This window comes from Pristis pectinata, chromosome 1 (assembly GCF_009764475.1).
Source record: "Pristis pectinata isolate sPriPec2 chromosome 1, sPriPec2.1.pri, whole genome shotgun sequence".
In the NCBI taxonomy this organism is placed as follows: domain Eukaryota; kingdom Metazoa; phylum Chordata; class Chondrichthyes; order Rhinopristiformes; family Pristidae; genus Pristis; species Pristis pectinata.
In genome coordinates, this window is record NC_067405.1 from 45,839,571 (window position 1) to 45,856,751 (window position 17,181).

At 38.1% G+C, this 17,181-nt stretch overlaps 2 protein-coding genes across 4 annotated transcripts in view; both read right to left on the bottom strand.

Annotated features, from left to right (window-relative positions):
• dnah9l (dynein, axonemal, heavy polypeptide 9 like) overlaps positions 1 to 8,492 on the bottom strand; it is a 242,026-nt gene extending 233,534 nt beyond the window's left edge. The window contains exons 1-3 of the mRNA XM_052029683.1: positions 8,253 to 8,492; positions 2,988 to 3,187; positions 302 to 491 (exon numbers count right to left, since the gene is read on the bottom strand). Coding sequence (XP_051885643.1) covers positions 302 to 491; positions 2,988 to 3,187; positions 8,253 to 8,492 — 630 coding nt within the window. The remainder of the gene's footprint in view (positions 1 to 301; positions 492 to 2,987; positions 3,188 to 8,252) is intronic.
• A 5,009-nt stretch (positions 8,493 to 13,501) lies between these two features.
• LOC127572694 (transcription factor Sp3-like) overlaps positions 13,502 to 17,181 on the bottom strand; it is a 40,016-nt gene continuing 36,336 nt past the window's right edge. For 2 of the 3 annotated variants that reach the window (XM_052020233.1, XM_052020227.1), the window contains one exon: positions 13,523 to 15,729. In XM_052020233.1, coding sequence (XP_051876193.1) covers positions 15,401 to 15,729 — 329 coding nt within the window. In that variant the 3' untranslated portion in view covers positions 13,523 to 15,400. Of the gene's footprint in view, positions 15,730 to 17,181 lie in introns of all 3 variants that reach the window. The other variant, XM_052020218.1, reaches the window with a different exon arrangement.

Genomic DNA, 17,181 nt, shown 5'->3' on the forward strand with positions numbered 1-17,181 from the left:
GTCATCATTTGTACTTATTGCAGATGAATAATCAGATCTTAAATTCCACAGTTTAGTGTATTTGAACTTGGATCTCTGGATAGTGAGGCCAAGCCTCTGGATTAGATGTTCAACAACTTATCCAACACTTGTTACATATCTCATAGTTACTTTACAAACTATGTTCAAATAAAATACTGATACAATTTCTTTTTTAAACCATAAGAGCAAACATTTCACGTTAGTGCCATGCTTTAAATTACAGTGACAACCAAATGCTATCAAAAAGGCATTGAATATGTATCAGAATCTACATACCAACCTGTCTATATATTCCAAGCAAGTTTTCTTTTCTTGCTATCCAGAAGTAAATTTCTGCACTTGGTACAGGATTGAATTCTTCAAACAAGACTTGGGCAGAATCTTGCTTGATAACATCCATTACCTGATGAGCCCATTGAATCACCATGGATTCAACAGAATGAAGTGTTGATCTGTCCACTTGTGGAAGGCTACACAAATAGAGCCACTCAATAAGTTAGATCATTTGGAATCACCTAGCCAGTTTATTTCAACTGCAAATATGTATAGTAGAAGATTCCAGTACAAATTCCTTAGCATTGAACAGTATTTAGACTATGCATTAAATTTGGATTATTGGTGCTTTTTGTTGAACATTATGTTTCACAAGTAAATAAATACTTTTAAACTATACAAAACTATAATATTTATTTGATAATTTTTTTTATACAAAAAAGTGTCACCAAATTTGGATTTTGGATATTTTCAGACAATGGATATTGGACTAGAAATCTACTGTTACTAAAAGCTTTACACGTGAAATGCATATATTTAAAATCATGCAATTCAAAGTTGGTATAAAGATTTATAATAAAATTTCTCAAAATTCCATGAGGCAGAGGTATGGCTAATTTTCTTGGCTATGGAAATGATTTTCATAGCTGTTTTTGAAGTTGCTCCTTGCTTGAATATTTGATTCATTTATAGTGCACCGACATCACCAAAGCCCACATTTGTTGTCTGTTTCTGATCACACTTGAAGACAGTGGAAAGTATTTTGCTAAGCCACTTCAAAGGGCAGTTAAGAGTCAATCATGTTGCCACGAACCAGTCAGAAAAGTCACTCAACTGGATAAACATGCAGATTTCCTTCCCTTTTGGCCATTGGTGAGCCTGATGGATTTTATCTATCAAATTGTCATGTCTTTTTATATTAATAAGTAGTGAATGACATTCTTCTGTTGCTTTTATCTCAAAGTCAATTTTGTACCTTCCCTCTCCACCATTTCTTCCTGTCTTCCACCAATTGTCAACCTATCTAGGAATACTCCAGGTTGCTTCAAGCTCCTCCACCATTATCCCTCAATTTCCTGGCTGACCTAGAGCTCCTTTTATCACCAATAAAAATTCCAGGGAAAATCTGATCCACCTGTGGCGGAAGAATTTAAGGATAGTACTAAATTGGAAGAAGCTTATACTAGTGCCGAGAACTGCTGTTTTTTTTTAAAAACTCTCCTAAAAAAACAAAAAAAATTAACAAGGTTTGTTTTAACATTTTATGTAAAAAAAACAAAATATAGATAAGACAGCAGTAATTATGAGAAATGGAAATGTCACATCAAACACTAGCTCCATGCAAGAGCAATCCAGTTCTCCCCCGCCCTCTCTCCCTACTGCAAAAGTCCCCTTTACATGTTACAATTGAATCTATGCCCACCCCATCCACCATCTTCTATTCCTAGCAGTGCATTCAAGACCCTAACCACTTTGTTTAAAAAGTTTCAAAATTGTCACTGACTTCTTTGCCATTCACCTCCACGTTCTTGAGAGCTCCACCATTGTGAACAGTTTCTCCACCTACACAGCTTGAACCTCTCACAATTCTAAATGTTTCCTTGCATTACTTCTGTTCCAGCTTCTCTAGTTAATGGTCATAATTGAAGTCCCTCATACCTGGAATCATTTTGGTAAATTTCTTCTGCACCCTCTCCTTAAGATTCCACATCTTTCCTGAAGCATCAGGAACAAGATATAATACCCTAGTTGCATCCAAACCAGTGTTATAAATGTTCAGCAAGATTTCCTTGCTCTTGTACTTCACACCTCTACAGCTCATATCTTATAAAGACTATGATTACATGCACCTTTTTTAACCACTTTCTCTACCCTACATGCTACTTTAAAGGAACCCCCAGATTTATGTCCTTTTATCCATTTCAGAATTGTGCCCTCATGTTTCTATTGCCTTATTTCATTCACTCTCTCAAAATGTAAACACTTCACATTTCTCAGCATTAAGTTTTATCTTCCACCTGTCTACTCAATCCACCAGCCTATATCGCCTTGAAACCTGGAAAATGTGCCCTGTACACCCAAGTCTCTCTCTCACACACACACTTCCCTCTAGTCCCATGAATTTGGCGCCCCAAATGAATTTTTTTTTCTTGGCATAAGTTAAACTTGAAGTACACAGTAGTACCATTCTGGAACTAGATATGCACAAGTTGGGAAAGCTAATCAGAGCAGTTCAATTGTCAATGATAACTTATCAAATGCAAAGGAGAATTGAGATTCACATTCAATATGATGAAGTGTAATCTTGAGTAGTTTATCACTCAGGTTGTGATCAACCATTATGTTGATATAACCTTGAAGAGAAAGACTTTCATGATCAATTTCACATTATCAGAATAGAGGACAAGAGCACTCCAACTATGAAATGATTGAGAATATAAAGTATGAAGTCACATTTCTAGTTAGTAATTTATCAGTTTCTGCAACGTCCTTCATGTATTAAAAAACTGCTCATCCACTTCCATTTTCAAAAAATATTTCCGTCACAACCCATCACAATATTTCGGAAGATCTTCAGAAATAAAATTGAAATGAAGCATTACTATCTCCAGAATAGTTCTTTCCAAAAGCAAACACAGACAATATTTGCTTATGACTACCTAAGGAAAAAAAAAATCAGTGAAAGAGCATACTTATCTGGACTTTCCACATCTTGAGTTTCAAAGACACTTTCAGGAACTAGAGGCAATGGCAAAATAGTTTTCCCTTCCATTTGTCCATGAACAACAAATATTTTGCTTTTTATAGTTTCTACATGTTTTTGGATATCATGTGACACAGCCTGTGGCCAGCCTGAATGATTATTGGTATTGGACAGAACAGGAACCAGAACCTGGATGAAATACACAAAAAAAAACAATGCAAGAGAACACAAGTTATAACAAAATTAGTAATAACTAGAATTCAATGGTAACCCAACTTAAGTAACTTTGGACAAAACAGCAAGAAACCTAGCTGTTATGCTGAAGACCTACAGAACAAAAATTATCATTTAGTCTTTTAGTCAAGCTATCTCAGGCACCCAAATGTGGAAAATTGTCCAGGGATAGCCTACTCCACAAATCTCATCCAGCAATACCACATCAGCTGTCTACTACCAAACAAAAGTAAAATGATCAAAGTAATTAACAATGTCACCAGATTTATTCATCAACAAGAGTTCAGGATCACCAGAATCATTCAGTATTGAACTTCACTGCAACCTTCAACCAGATATTAAAACTTTGGAGTTCAAAGCCAGAAGAAAGACAAAAGTAAATACAGACACTGTCTAAATAATATTCAAATGAGTGTGGTACCAAGATTCACCCCGGGTACATGGTACGACCCTTGTTTGAATATTATCAAGACTGATAATTTGGGCTCAAATTGGGTTTGACTTTACTGTATCATACTCGTCACATTACTGGCCAAGTAATCCAACGGCCACTCATTACCACCTTCCATATTCCTTAAACTCATGTATGGGTGTTCCCCCACATTTAACATCATTTTAAAAAAAGCTCTGATGGTTGCAAGACACCAAATGTACTCCAGGTGGTGAACATCAATGTGTATCACCAAGAGTGGCTCAATAACACCAGTAGTAGCTGAATGCTGAAGGATATACCTGCTATTGTGGATTGGGGCAGAGGATGACAGAGTCAACACAAGGGAAGAAATTATTGTCCTCAATCCTCACTGCTGACTTGCCACAGATGTATTAGCCCATGGAAGTATTTGTTGGAGTAGCCAATCTTGTGGAGACGAAGTCCTACCATCACAGTCCGAATCCTGTGGCACTTCCACAATGGTAGATTCAGAATACATTTATCAATTTAAAACTAGGCATTGATGAGACTTGGTAAGCTATCAGTGAAGACCGAATTGTATTCGAGCACAACATACATCTTAAACCCTGGCATATTTTTTGTGCCAGGACCAAAAAGATAGGCAACCAACAGCTCAATAATAAGCAGCAACTGAAATGCATGCCAGGACCAATAACCGGCAAACATAAAGAAGTGCCATCCTGAAGCTGCAAGAGAGCTACTACTTCACAGCTCCAGCAGCCCATGTTTAATCCTGACCTCCAGCGTTGTCAATGTGGAATTCATATGCTCTCCCTGTGAATGCACAAATTTCCCTCAGGTAATCCAGTTTGTTCCCACATTCCAAAGACATGTAGGTTGGTAGGTTAATTGGCCACTGTAAATTCACGTTAGTGTGTGGATGAGTGGCCGAATCTGCAGGGAGCAGGTAGAGATGTGGGGTTGGTGTAGGATTAATGTGAATAGTTGCTTGGTGACCTGCTTTTGTGACATCATGACTCCAACTACATGCAGGCTAAACAACAAAAGCAGAATGTTAAAGAATGCTAAATGATCCCACCCTAAGAGATCAGAACAAAGTTCTGCTGTACTCCTGAATCAAGTTGTGAACAGGGGTGAATAATTAGACAGAGGTGGAAAAGACCACATGAACTTAACTGCAATGTGTACTATCTATTTTCTTCTGCACCAATTTAGGTTTACTTCAGCCATATTTCCCAGACCTATGACTTTGTTCAAACAGGGCAAGAGTCATTACATCAAATAAAAACAAAATCATTCTCTAAATCACCTTCGCTATCTTAGACTAGATGAATTGTTCTTAGATGAATAGCGTTCTTTCACCTTCATTGGACCCAAGTCTAAATCTAGCATCTAAAACATCAGAGGGATTACTGCAATTTAAATAACGTTCACCCAATCCAAGTCAACTAGGAATGTTAATTGGTATTGGTTTATTATTGTCACTTGTACCAAGGTACAGTGAAAAACTTGTCTTGCATACTGATCGTATAAGTCAATTCATTACACAGTGCAGTTACATTGAGTTAGTACAGAGTGCATTGATGTAGTACAGGGAAAAACTATAACAGTATAAAGTGTCACAGCTACAGAGAAAGTACAGTGCAATAAAGGTGCAAGGTCACAACAAGGTAGATCGTGAGGTCATAGTCCATCTCATTGTATAAGGGAACCATTCAATAGTTTTATCACAGTGGGGTAGAAGCTATCCTTAAGTCTGGTATGTGCCCTCAGGCTCCTATATCTTCTACCCGATGGAAGAGAAGAGAGAATGTCCTGGGTGGATGGGGTCTTTGGGCACGCTGGCTGCTTCACTAAGACCACGAGAGGTAAAGAGTCCAAGGAGGGGAGGCTGGTGTCCGTGATGCACTGGGCTGCGTTCACAACTCTCTGCAGTTTCTTGCGGTCCTGGGCAAAGCAGTTGCCGGACCAAGCCGTGATACATCCAGATAGGATGCTTTCTGTGGTGCATCTGTAAAAGTTGGTGAGAGTCAAAGGGGACAAACCAAATTTCTTTAGCCTCCCTAGGAAGTAGAGGCGCTGGTGAGCTTTCTTGGCCGTGGCATCTACGTGATTTGACCAGGACAGGCTGTTGATGATGTTCACTCCCAGGAACTTGAAGCTCTCAACCCTCTTGACCTCAGCACCGTTGATGTAGACAGGTGCATGTACACCACCCCCTTTCCTGAAGTCAATGACCAGCTCTTTTGTTTTGTTGACAGTGAGGGAAAGGTTGTTGTCATGACACCATTCCACTAAGCTCTCTATCTCCTTCCTGTACTCTGCCTCATTGCTGTTTGAGATACGGCCTACAATGGTGGTATCATCTATAAACTTGTAGATGGAGTTAGAGCAGAATCTGGCCACACAGTCGTGAGTGTATAGGGAGTAGAGTAGAGGGCTGATGATGCAGCCTTGTGGGGCACCAGCATTGAGAATAATTGTGCCGGAGGTATTGCTGCCTATCCTCACTGATTGCAGTCTGTTTGTTAGAAAGTCAAGGATCCAGTTACAGTGGGAGGTATAAATACATCTTGCCATGGCAGCCTATCTTTCCCATATCCTTTACCTCCTTTGTTTTCTTTTCTGGTTCTCCATTTCACTTCAGTTTAAATATGTCCCCAAAAACCTTCATTCTTTTATCAAGGACACTCACTCAGCTTTGTGACTTAAACAAGCTTGTCTGTATTGTACAAAACACCTGTCTCAAAATTGATCCAAGTATCCTTGGAATCTGAACCCTTCTCTGCTGCATCATTCTCCAATTACCTATTATTAATCCCTTTATTGTATTCCTTCGTTAACTGAAGCATGACACATGAAGTAATTTAGACTATGACCTTTGAGATCCTGTTCTATAAATTATCCCCCAACCTGAAACTCCATTCAGATTATGTTTCATTTTTTTCTTCAGAACAATGTACATGAAATTGGAAAATGTTTTTGACATTGACAACAGACAGAAGAGGGAAATGCAAATTTAACAAAGTTCGTTAATTAAGATAATTGCAACACAACACATTATTCACTGTTATTTGATATGAATGATATTAGGTTGCTTTACCAGTGCTGTTCCATTTGACAAATGATTGACATACAAGCAGCGTAGCTTAGCATACAAGCAGATGTCATTCCACATCTGTGCTGGTGACAATATTTAATGTACATCAGAAATTCCTCAAATGTCCTCATGTAAATTGCTATTGTCAATTTTGCTCTTTAGGTGATTCATATTTGACTGATGCAACTTGACGAGTTTACTTAATTCAGCCTATATTAGACAGGGCTGCTGCAAACAGTAACATAAAAAAAGTGCTAAATTTACTACATGCAGCAACAATACTATGTATAAAACAGTTTCATCAAAAAGAAACATTACATGAATACTTCAGTCAGTGAACAAAAAAAAAATGCAGCACCAAGGTGATTTAGGAGCAATAACACAAGTAAACAATATTCACTCATTTTGCTGACTCATGCAAGTGTACATCCACAAATCCATGCAGCTCTGCTTGCTGCTCCTTGAATGTAAGAAACTACAGAGTGAACAAAGCAGTTATAGTCCATTTGTTATCACTAGAACTGGAAAAAAAGGAGCAAAGCATTGCATAAGTTTGCATTTCTTAATGAAAACTGGGCTGGTTGCACTTACTGCGAAGTTGTCAAACAAGATAAACATGACAACCTCACTTTTTGAAAGTGGTGTCTCAATAGCCACTTGAGTACATTGGCAGTTGATCAAGAGGTACCTTCTAGTTTAATGAGCAGAGCTATTCGCCAGGGCAAACATTATACTTCCACTCAAACAAACTATCTAATCTGTTACAAATTATTCAATTATGTTACCTCATTGAATAAAATTGTCAGGTGTTCCACTGGGTGTTGCAGGATCTCCCCCAGCACCAATTCACTTGCGAGTTCATTTCTCAATGATTTTCCACTACAGTTTTTTAAAATATAAAGCATTTTGCTTTTTGACGGAAATGACTACTGAAAATTAGAAAGATAATTAAAATTAAATCAGCAAATGACTTCACACATAGCTTATTTCAAAAAGCAATTAGCCTCACTCATTTGCTCCCTTGTATTTTTTTCCTCCAAGTGTTTGCCCAATTCTATTAATGACAGGTATCAAAACCCCTCACTCTCAAATTCAATTTCTCTGTTTAAAAGTATGTCCTTCAGTGTCTTGCCTCAAATTCTTCTGCCAGTCACCTTAATTCTTTTTGCATTCTGATCATCAATCCCTCAGCATTAGAAATAGCTTTTTGTATTTTATTCTAAACACCAGGATTTTAACACACAAAGTCTTCCCTTAGGCCTCTGTCCAATGAGAAATGGTACATAAAATGGAAAACGGGATTAACTTTAACCTACGAATATTAAGTTAGGACTTCTTACAAATAAACTCTGATTTGATTCAGAATGGCCCGTAAGCAAAATTTTCTTTGATTGCTTTTATGTAAACAATTTTAAGAAAAATTTATCAATGAACTTTAAAAAGTTTTCATTCTAACATTCACAGTCAGATACGATATGATTTCTATTCGGTAATTCCTTTTGTACCTGAACATCAGCGTGCAGGGCTCCGCCAGTTCCAGTAAATAGTAGCAGCCTTCCGTGCTGCCTCTCATCAAGGAAGCCCAATAGTAGTTTCTTGTTTTCATCCATAGCAATGAACCTATTCCATCTCTCTGACTTCACCTTTAACGACTTAAACGCCTGCTTTTTTATAAAATCTATTCGCTCTTCTCCAACACGAACAGCGGATACAAGAGTGTTTGTACCAACTTTCTCTTCAGCCATGGGTGCGTGCCTTAAAAGTGTGAATGGAAGAGGAGTGCATATGATTGAAAGCTGCAAAACACAACATAATCAGGATTCCACATCATACCAACAACCATCTATTTACTGATTTAATTAAAAACTTCGAACTGCACCCAGCCCTTGTCCGCGCCGAAACGACCGTCTGGGACAACAACTTTTCAACAAAAATAATCCAAGATGCACTGGCATTGTCAAAATCAGAAATTTTCAACTTGTCAACTTTAGAAAATGCACAAATAATTGGTGCAACTTAAAACACGGAAAACTAAGTAACATTTTACCTGGTGTCTACTCCAGCCAGTGCGATAGGATTCTGGCTGCCAGAGTTTGCTCAGAGGGAATTCGCTGGGTTTCTCCTGTCACCGGATAGCCGCGCGCACACGCGCGCCCGCCCACACCCGCCGCACCCACCCGCGCGCGCGCGCCCGCCCACACCCGCCGCACCCACCCGCGCGCGCGCGCCCGCCCACACCTGAACCCTTGTGCGATTGACCGCGCGGTAGCGTGATCAGCTGCTCGCCTCTGGTTTACTGATAAATGCACAGCCAGGCACGCGCTCTGTTTTAGTTGTAACCGTGCGCGAATAAAGATGTTTTATGGAAAGGTGAAATTTTAAATTGCGGAGTTATTAGACTTTGACTGGTCTCCAAGAATTCATGAAATAAAAACTTTTTTTTAAAAAGGTATTCGGCAGGCTCACAGATCTTCCTGAATATTTGCAGCATTTTCTGTCTACGTTTCAGATTTGCAGCATCTGCAGTTTTGTTTGGATTTTCAGTCTCCCAACACGGTCTATTTTGACGAAATGCCATCCACTTGCAACGCTAATTATGTCTCTGGCTTCACAGATGGTGCCTGACCTAATGAGCACTTCTAGCAGCTGCACAATTCACGGATAGTTTACAGGCCAATTAATATTTAAAGTCATTAAGAGTCATTTTGGAATGTAGTTTCTAAATTGAAAATAAAAAGTTAAAGCTCTTATGAAAACTGAGTAAGGTCATTGGTTTGGATCTTACTAGAAAAATAGCATATTATTTTGTCAATTTCTGCAGGAACAGAGTGCAGACGGAATGAGTTGAATCTCAAACTTGCTCGTCAAATTAAGCTGCTCCACTGTTGCATAGAACTTTCCCAATTTGCACATAAATTACCCATTAAACGCATCAAAAAGCAAATATGGTAATTAAACACACTTTTAAATGACTTAATTGTTAATTCATTGTCAATCAATCTCTAGCCTAGAAACTGAACAACTTAAACCTCATTCCTTTTAACAGGTAAATTGTTCTTACACACCAAAATACGGCAACTAGAATGGTGCACAGAATTCTAAAGTGTGGTAAAACTAAGAAAAATAGAATTTTTCAATTCTATTCTTACAGAATAAATTGCAGCTTGTTATGTCTTTCTAGTACTTCACATTTAAACTTTTGTAATCTATTTGCTCCTCTGTCAAGTACAAAAAAGGACTAGTTCTTGCAACTTGTATTAAAAGTTGATAAATTTCAATAGTTAAGGAGATAATATTGCAGGACCTCCATAGCTGGAACTTCCCAGATGCTTTAGAGTCATGCAGCACTCAAATAGGCCCTTTGGGCCAGCTGGTCAATCAGACCAAGATTCCCATCTAAGCTTGTCTCATTTGCCTGTGTTTGGCCCATATCCCTCTAAACCTTTCCACGTACCTTGTAAATGTTATTAATGTACCTGCCTCAATCATTTCCTCTGGCAGCTCATTCCATATACTGACCACTCTCTGGATGAAAAAGTTGCCCCTTGGGTTCTTATTAAATCTCCCTCCTCTCACCTTAAACCGATGCCCTCTAAAGTTCTTGATTCCCCAACCCTGGGAAGACGACTGTGGACGTTCACCCTATCTATGCCCCTCATAATATTATAAACCTTTACAAGATAATCCCTCATTTTCCGATGCTCCAATGAAAAGTCCCAACCTGCTCAACCTCTCTCCATAACTCAGTCCCTTGAGTCCCAGCAAATCTTTGTAAATGTTCTCTATACTCTTTCCAGCTTACTGGCATCTTTCCGAAAGCCAGGGTGATCAAAACTGAACACAATATTCCAAATGCAGTCCTCACCAACGTCTTGTACAACTGCAACATAACATCCCAACTTCTATACTCAAATGTCCTGACTGATGAAGGCCAGCATGCCAAAAACCTTCTTCACCACCATCTACCTGCAATACCACTTTCAGGGAACCATGTACTTGTATTCCTTGGTCCCTCTGTTCTACAACACTCCCCAGGGCCCCACTGGTCACTGTGAAAGTCCTACCCTCATTTATATTCCCAAAACACACCTCACACTTATCTGAATTAAACTCCATTTGCCATTCATTCCTCAGCCCAGCTAATCAAGATCCCTGTGTTAATCCTGATAACCATTGCTGTCCTTGCCACAGTATCAGCAGTTACTTTAGGTACAATGTGAACATCGAGTTGAAAATGCCTACCGCTGAAACAGGTCTATGGCAGATACCATCTGCCTGGCCGTACACTCACCTCTGGAGCATCTGGACAGTGAAGACACTTATGTTAGACTATTGTTTATTGACTACAGCTCCACCCTCAATACTATAATTTCAGGCAAACTCATCACCAAACTCAGAGCTGGGACTCAACATCTCCCTCTGCAACTGGATCCTTGACTTCCTGACCGACAAGACCACCATCAGTAAGGATAGGCAGCAACACCTCCACCATGATTATTCTCAACACTGGTGCTCCACAAGGCTCTGTCCTCAGCCCCTTACACTCACGACTGTGTGGCTAGATTCTACTCTAACTCATCTCCAAGTCTGCAGATGATACCACTGTAGTGGGCCGTATCTCAAATGATGATGAGTCGGAGTACAGGAAGGAGATAGAACACTTAGTAACATGGTGTCATAACAACCACCTCTCCTTCGATGTCAGCAAGAGCTGGTCATTGACTTCAGGAAGGGGGCAGTACAATGTTCCTGTCGGTTCCAAGGTCGAGAGCTTCAAGTTCCTAGGAGTGAACATTACCAAGAGTCTATCCTGGTCTAAAGACATAGACACCACAGCCAAGAAATCTCACCAGCATCTCTACTTCCTCAGGAGACTAAAGAAATTTGGCATGTCCCCATCGACCCTCACCAATTTTTATAGATGTACCATAGAAAGCATCCTATCCAGATGCATCACAGCTTGGTATGGCAACTGGTCTGCCTGTGACCGCAAGAAACTGCAGAGTTGTGAACACAGGTCAGTACATCATGGAAACCAGCCTCCCCTCCATGGACTTTGTCTATACTTCTCACCTGCTCGGTAAAGCAGCCAGCATAATCAAAGACCCCACCCACCCTGGATATCCTCTCTTCTCTCCCCTCCCCTCAGGCAGAAGATACCAAAGCCTGAAAGCATGTACCACCAGGCTCAAGGACAGCTTCTATTCCTGCTGTTATAAGACTATTGAACAGTTCCCTAGTACGATAAGGCAGACTCTTGACCCCTCAATCTACCTCATTATGACATTGCATCTTATTGTCTACCTGCATTGCACTTTCTCTGTAGCTGTTTCACTTTATTCTGCATTGTTATTGTTTTACCTTGTACTACCTCAATGTGCTGTGTAATGAATTGATCTGTACGAACGGTATGCAAGACAAACTTTTCACTGTACCTCAGTGCATGTGACAACAGTCAATTCCAAAAAGGTGCAAAAAAGTCAAAAGCACAAGACTTCCTACTTGAATTACTTGCAAGACTGAAATGCTGGAAATGAAATCTAATTCAGATTTAAACTAACTTCATCATTGAGTGCATTAAATCCTAATATGCAAAAATTATTTTGTGTATCATTAATATTGTAAAAGAAAAAAAATCATTATGTGGCTGATTCTTTCTGGTACATCTTCCAGGTTAAAAAAAAGTAGGAATAAAACAGGAGCAATTGCTCAAGCTTCGGATCTGTTTTTTGCCTTTAGTACTCATGTGGTCATAAAGCACAGAGACAGACCCCGTGGCCCATCAAATCCATGCTGACCATCTGGCACCCTTTCAGATTAATCCCATTTTCTTCTCTCCACATTTCCCTTAACACCCCCTGATTTTAACCACTCAATCTACACACAAGGGGAAATTTACAATGGCAAATTAACCTATCAACCCCACATCTTAGGTACGAGGGAGGAAAGTGGAGCACCCAGAGGAAATCCACAATTATAATGAGAATGTACAAACCCGACATAGACAGCAGAGATTAAGACTGAACCCAGGTCACCAGCACTGTATGGCAGCAGCTCTATTAGATAGACATTTTGCTACTCAAGTTTTCCAGTTTGACAAAGAATATTCACTAGGTCCAACTTAAATGCTATCATAGTCAATGTTTCATAATTTAAAGTTTCATATTTTTGATACTTATTCTTCCATATTTCAAAATGGCTTACTTTCCCTTAAGTGCTCCTATTTTTCCAAGTTTGTATCATTTGCTCCCTTGCTGTTTCACAATAGTCAGATAAAAATGTCGTAGGAGAACCAAAGTGGTATCAGAAGTTAACCTGGTTTGTTACACAGTAGTTTGATGTCCAAAACATGCATGCATCATTTGTGATGAACACAAACCTGAGAAATTACATTTTTCCAAAACAATGAAGTTTCTCCAGAGTGACTGCACAGTTGGCATGTGAGAATCTCAAATTTGGAGAGCAATCTTTGGAAAAGAAACAAAGTTTCATAAAAATAAAAGCAGCATGCACACCTAGGCTAATAGGGACAGCAATTTAAATAACATATCCAGTTTCAGATGTTCATAGGACACCATTGGGAAACAATTTTATAGTGCTCTTTTCCCATCTGACTTTGGCATCAAAGGTTAAAAAAAATGGTTACTGCACACATCATAATTGTAGTTAGCATACTCTTTGGGAGAAAACAAAATACAATTCAACTTTTAATAGCTGAATATTGATGAAATTTAAATAAGCTCAGCGATTTATTGATAGTATAATCTTACTTTATTAGCATTTTAATTTATATTTATACATTTGGAAGGAACATGTAACCCTAGACACAATTTCCACACGGTATGTATATATTTTTATTGAATTTTAAAATCAAGTTTCATCATTGTTTCAAAGAACACCTAACTTTTTTGGGAGGGAAAGGGAAAGGTGGAAGAGGTAGGAAGAATGATCTAAATTAGCTCCAAATGCAAAGAAAGTTGCTCAACCCTTTTAAAACATTAACAAAAAGTTGTTTTTTTTTAAAAAGCAATTACTACAGAACGGCACTATCCATTATTTTCACATGAACACACTTTACCTCAGCTGTTGGCACTTGCACATATAACACATCTTAGTTTCAGGGCCATATTTCCAATACAACTTAACATTTTTGTGATGAGCAAAAAAAAACTTTAAGGAAGGAATTACATAAACTGCAATTCTCATTGTGGGAAAATCCTCAGGAGGTCTCAAGTCCTATGCCGAGGTACAATGTATATCTTTTTGGAGAGAGTTCTGGATAATCATATCACACATACTAAAGAGTAACTGGATTAAAAATGGAAACAATGATCAATAGACTCATCATATAAACATTTCATCGTATAGTTGTGTTTTTATGCACACAATACTATTTTACCTAAAGAATAATGTTAAATCATGTGACACTGATAATCCCTTCATAGTAGTGGTTCAAGCGCTAAGAACCAAAATAAAAGTAATGAAACCACAATTTGGTTCATCAAAGCCGGTTTATATTGCAATCTGAATGTTTATTCTGCACAATTGATTTCATTACAAAAAGGACAAGACAGTTAAAAATAAATTTCAAAAGGGTACAAACTATGAGGTGATTCAGTACTTTAAAAACTGGCACAAGATGTTGCTAGTATATCCTGGGGAAAAATGCTGCAATTTTTAATAGCACTGCACATCAGCGGTTTGGAAAGAAATAAATGTCAAATGGAAGCATCTTTATCCCCATTTCTATGGTGCGGAAATGATGATCAAGATTAAATAGTTAAGCAATACCTCTGTAGCCTTAACAAATACATAATAAAAATACAAACTGAATATATATATTTATATATATGCGCAACAAATAGTTAAGGTAAAAACTTGAATATAGAAAATTACAAAGGGTAGATGCATAAGGATCTGCAAAGTGTCAAAGGAGCTTCATTTAGTAGCCACTTTGTAACTTCAAGGTTAAATATAATCAACAGTTATTTGGCAGATGATCCTTAACATTAGCAAAAAATGGCTTTTAATAAATTGAAAAAATAGATTAAGACTTCAGTTCCCATTTTTACAATATTCCTCTTTTATAAAGAGCTTAGTAACACACGGAAATGCGTACTTTGACACTGAACTGACAAACAGCTAGTTTACTAATCACCTTATAGAATGAGACCATCAGTGACCCTTTTATGTTTGAAATATGCTTATTATATCAGAAAATGCAATGCGCGAATTAGAAAATTGCTACGAAATTTAATAGAAAACAGATATATCACAATAAATTGTGTTCAAGATGTACATACCATTAACTTTCCCATTCTGGACTGCATCAACCCCAAATCTTAATTTTCAAGAATCCCCCATCAGTCTTGCATAGCTATTTTCCTGTGTTTATAATCTATTATGAGTGCTATATTTGAAAATTGCTACATGTGGTGAGCATCTGCAAAATGTACATGCAACATTGCCAGTGTTCAATAGTTATGAATACTGTATTACAAATACATAGAAAATAAGGCATTTTAGTGACATGTCACTTTTCCATAATAGATGAAATTTTATCACACTGATAAAAAGACTGCAGAAAAAGCATAAAATTTACTAGCCATTTGCTCTTTTATAAAATCACTAACACATCGTTTCTCTATAAATTTTAGTCCATACAGTCATCCCCACCAATTGTGACTAACTGTATATCGGTATTATGCAACATTTCTTCAGTACTTGCACCATCAGAATGATCAGTTCCAATCCCTTCCATATGACCCTGCTGAATGTTTGCTATTACAGGTGACATAATAGTTCCTCCTGTTGCAAGGATACCAACATCTGAGGCAGATGTCACTTCCATTGATGATATAGCTGCACTGTTATGGCTGGAAAGGTTGCCCCTCTTGTTCTGATGTGTTTTAATGTGCTTTGAAAGATGGTCACTTCTTATAAAGCGCTTGGAGCATTCTGGGCAGACAAATTTTTTCTCACCTACAGGTAATGTGGGGGGGGGGGGGGAGGTGGAATAAAAAAAAAAACACAAAAATCACAAATCTCTGAAAGACATACTTGCACTTTTCATTGTATTGAGTATTTTGGAGGCAAAATAATACTCTTAAATTGTCACTTTTGTGATGTAGGAAACATGCCCAATGACATGCCTAAAATCTGAAGATTTACAAAGGCAGAGTCAGAGTAATACAGCAATGTAGACAGGCCCTTCAGCCCAACTCATCCATGCTGACCATGGTGCCCAACAAACTAGTCCCATATCCTTCTAAAACCCTCCTATCCATGTACTTATCTAAATGTCTTTTAAACATTATTATTGTACGCATCTCAACCACTTCCTCTGGCAGCTCATTCCCTATACACACCAGCCTCTGCATGAAGTTATCCCTCAGATTCTATTTAAATCTTTCACCTCTCACCTTAAACCTATGCCCTCTAGCTTTTCAGTTCCCCTACCCTGGGAAAAAGACTATGTATCTTCTTATACCCCTCAGCATTTTGTACGCCTCCAAAGATCACCCCGCAATCTCCTACATTCCGTTCCGAGGAATGAAGTCCTAGCCTACCTAGTCTCTCCCCATAATTCAGGCCTGGCAGCATCCTTGTAAATGTTCTCTGCACTTGTGTACAAAGTAGACTCTTGTTTCATGTATAAAATAAATGAGAACAAAATCTTCTGCAGCTGGCTTTACTGAATAACTGAAACAAATTTATTCTTGATCGAAATGTTACCTCACAATATACTAAGTCTTGTAACTTAAATTCCTGCCTGCATAATTACTATTCCATAGTAACTTTCAACCTATGGCAATGTTGTATCAACTTTCTTCCAAATTCACAATCTTCATGGAAACCTCTGTGATTCACCATTTTTTCCAAATTACTATGAACTTTGCTGTTTAAACACAAAATTAAATGCAAAAAAAGGTTAAAATGTACAGCTTAACTAATAAATAAATTATAAGTACGCTATAGTTCAATTATACCTGCAATACAGCTTTTCCAAAGATTAGGGAATCAACTGGCATAATTGTCTTCGATAAACATACAAACCCCATTTCTTTTAGGTTAATAGGCCAAAATAAAATCCACACAAATAAAATGCAGGGTTAAAATTGTGAAAAATATTTGTCTTTCAACTCTTCAATCTAGTTTCAAACTCATTTCAAACTGTGCAAATGCAAGTATCTGTACTGAGTGCTGATCGAAGACAATATTTCATACAAAGTTGGCAATTTCACTCACCAAGCTACAATGTGAAATGAAGAAACATCACAATAGCATTCTTTTAATGCAGGAAATGAGGCAAATTATTGGGACAGGGTACTGGAAGATTTGTTCTGTTATATTCAATCTGAACAAGTTAGATACTGGCATAAACACAATATTTGTTCCATTTCTCTTTGCAAGATTCATAACAACTGGGAAAAA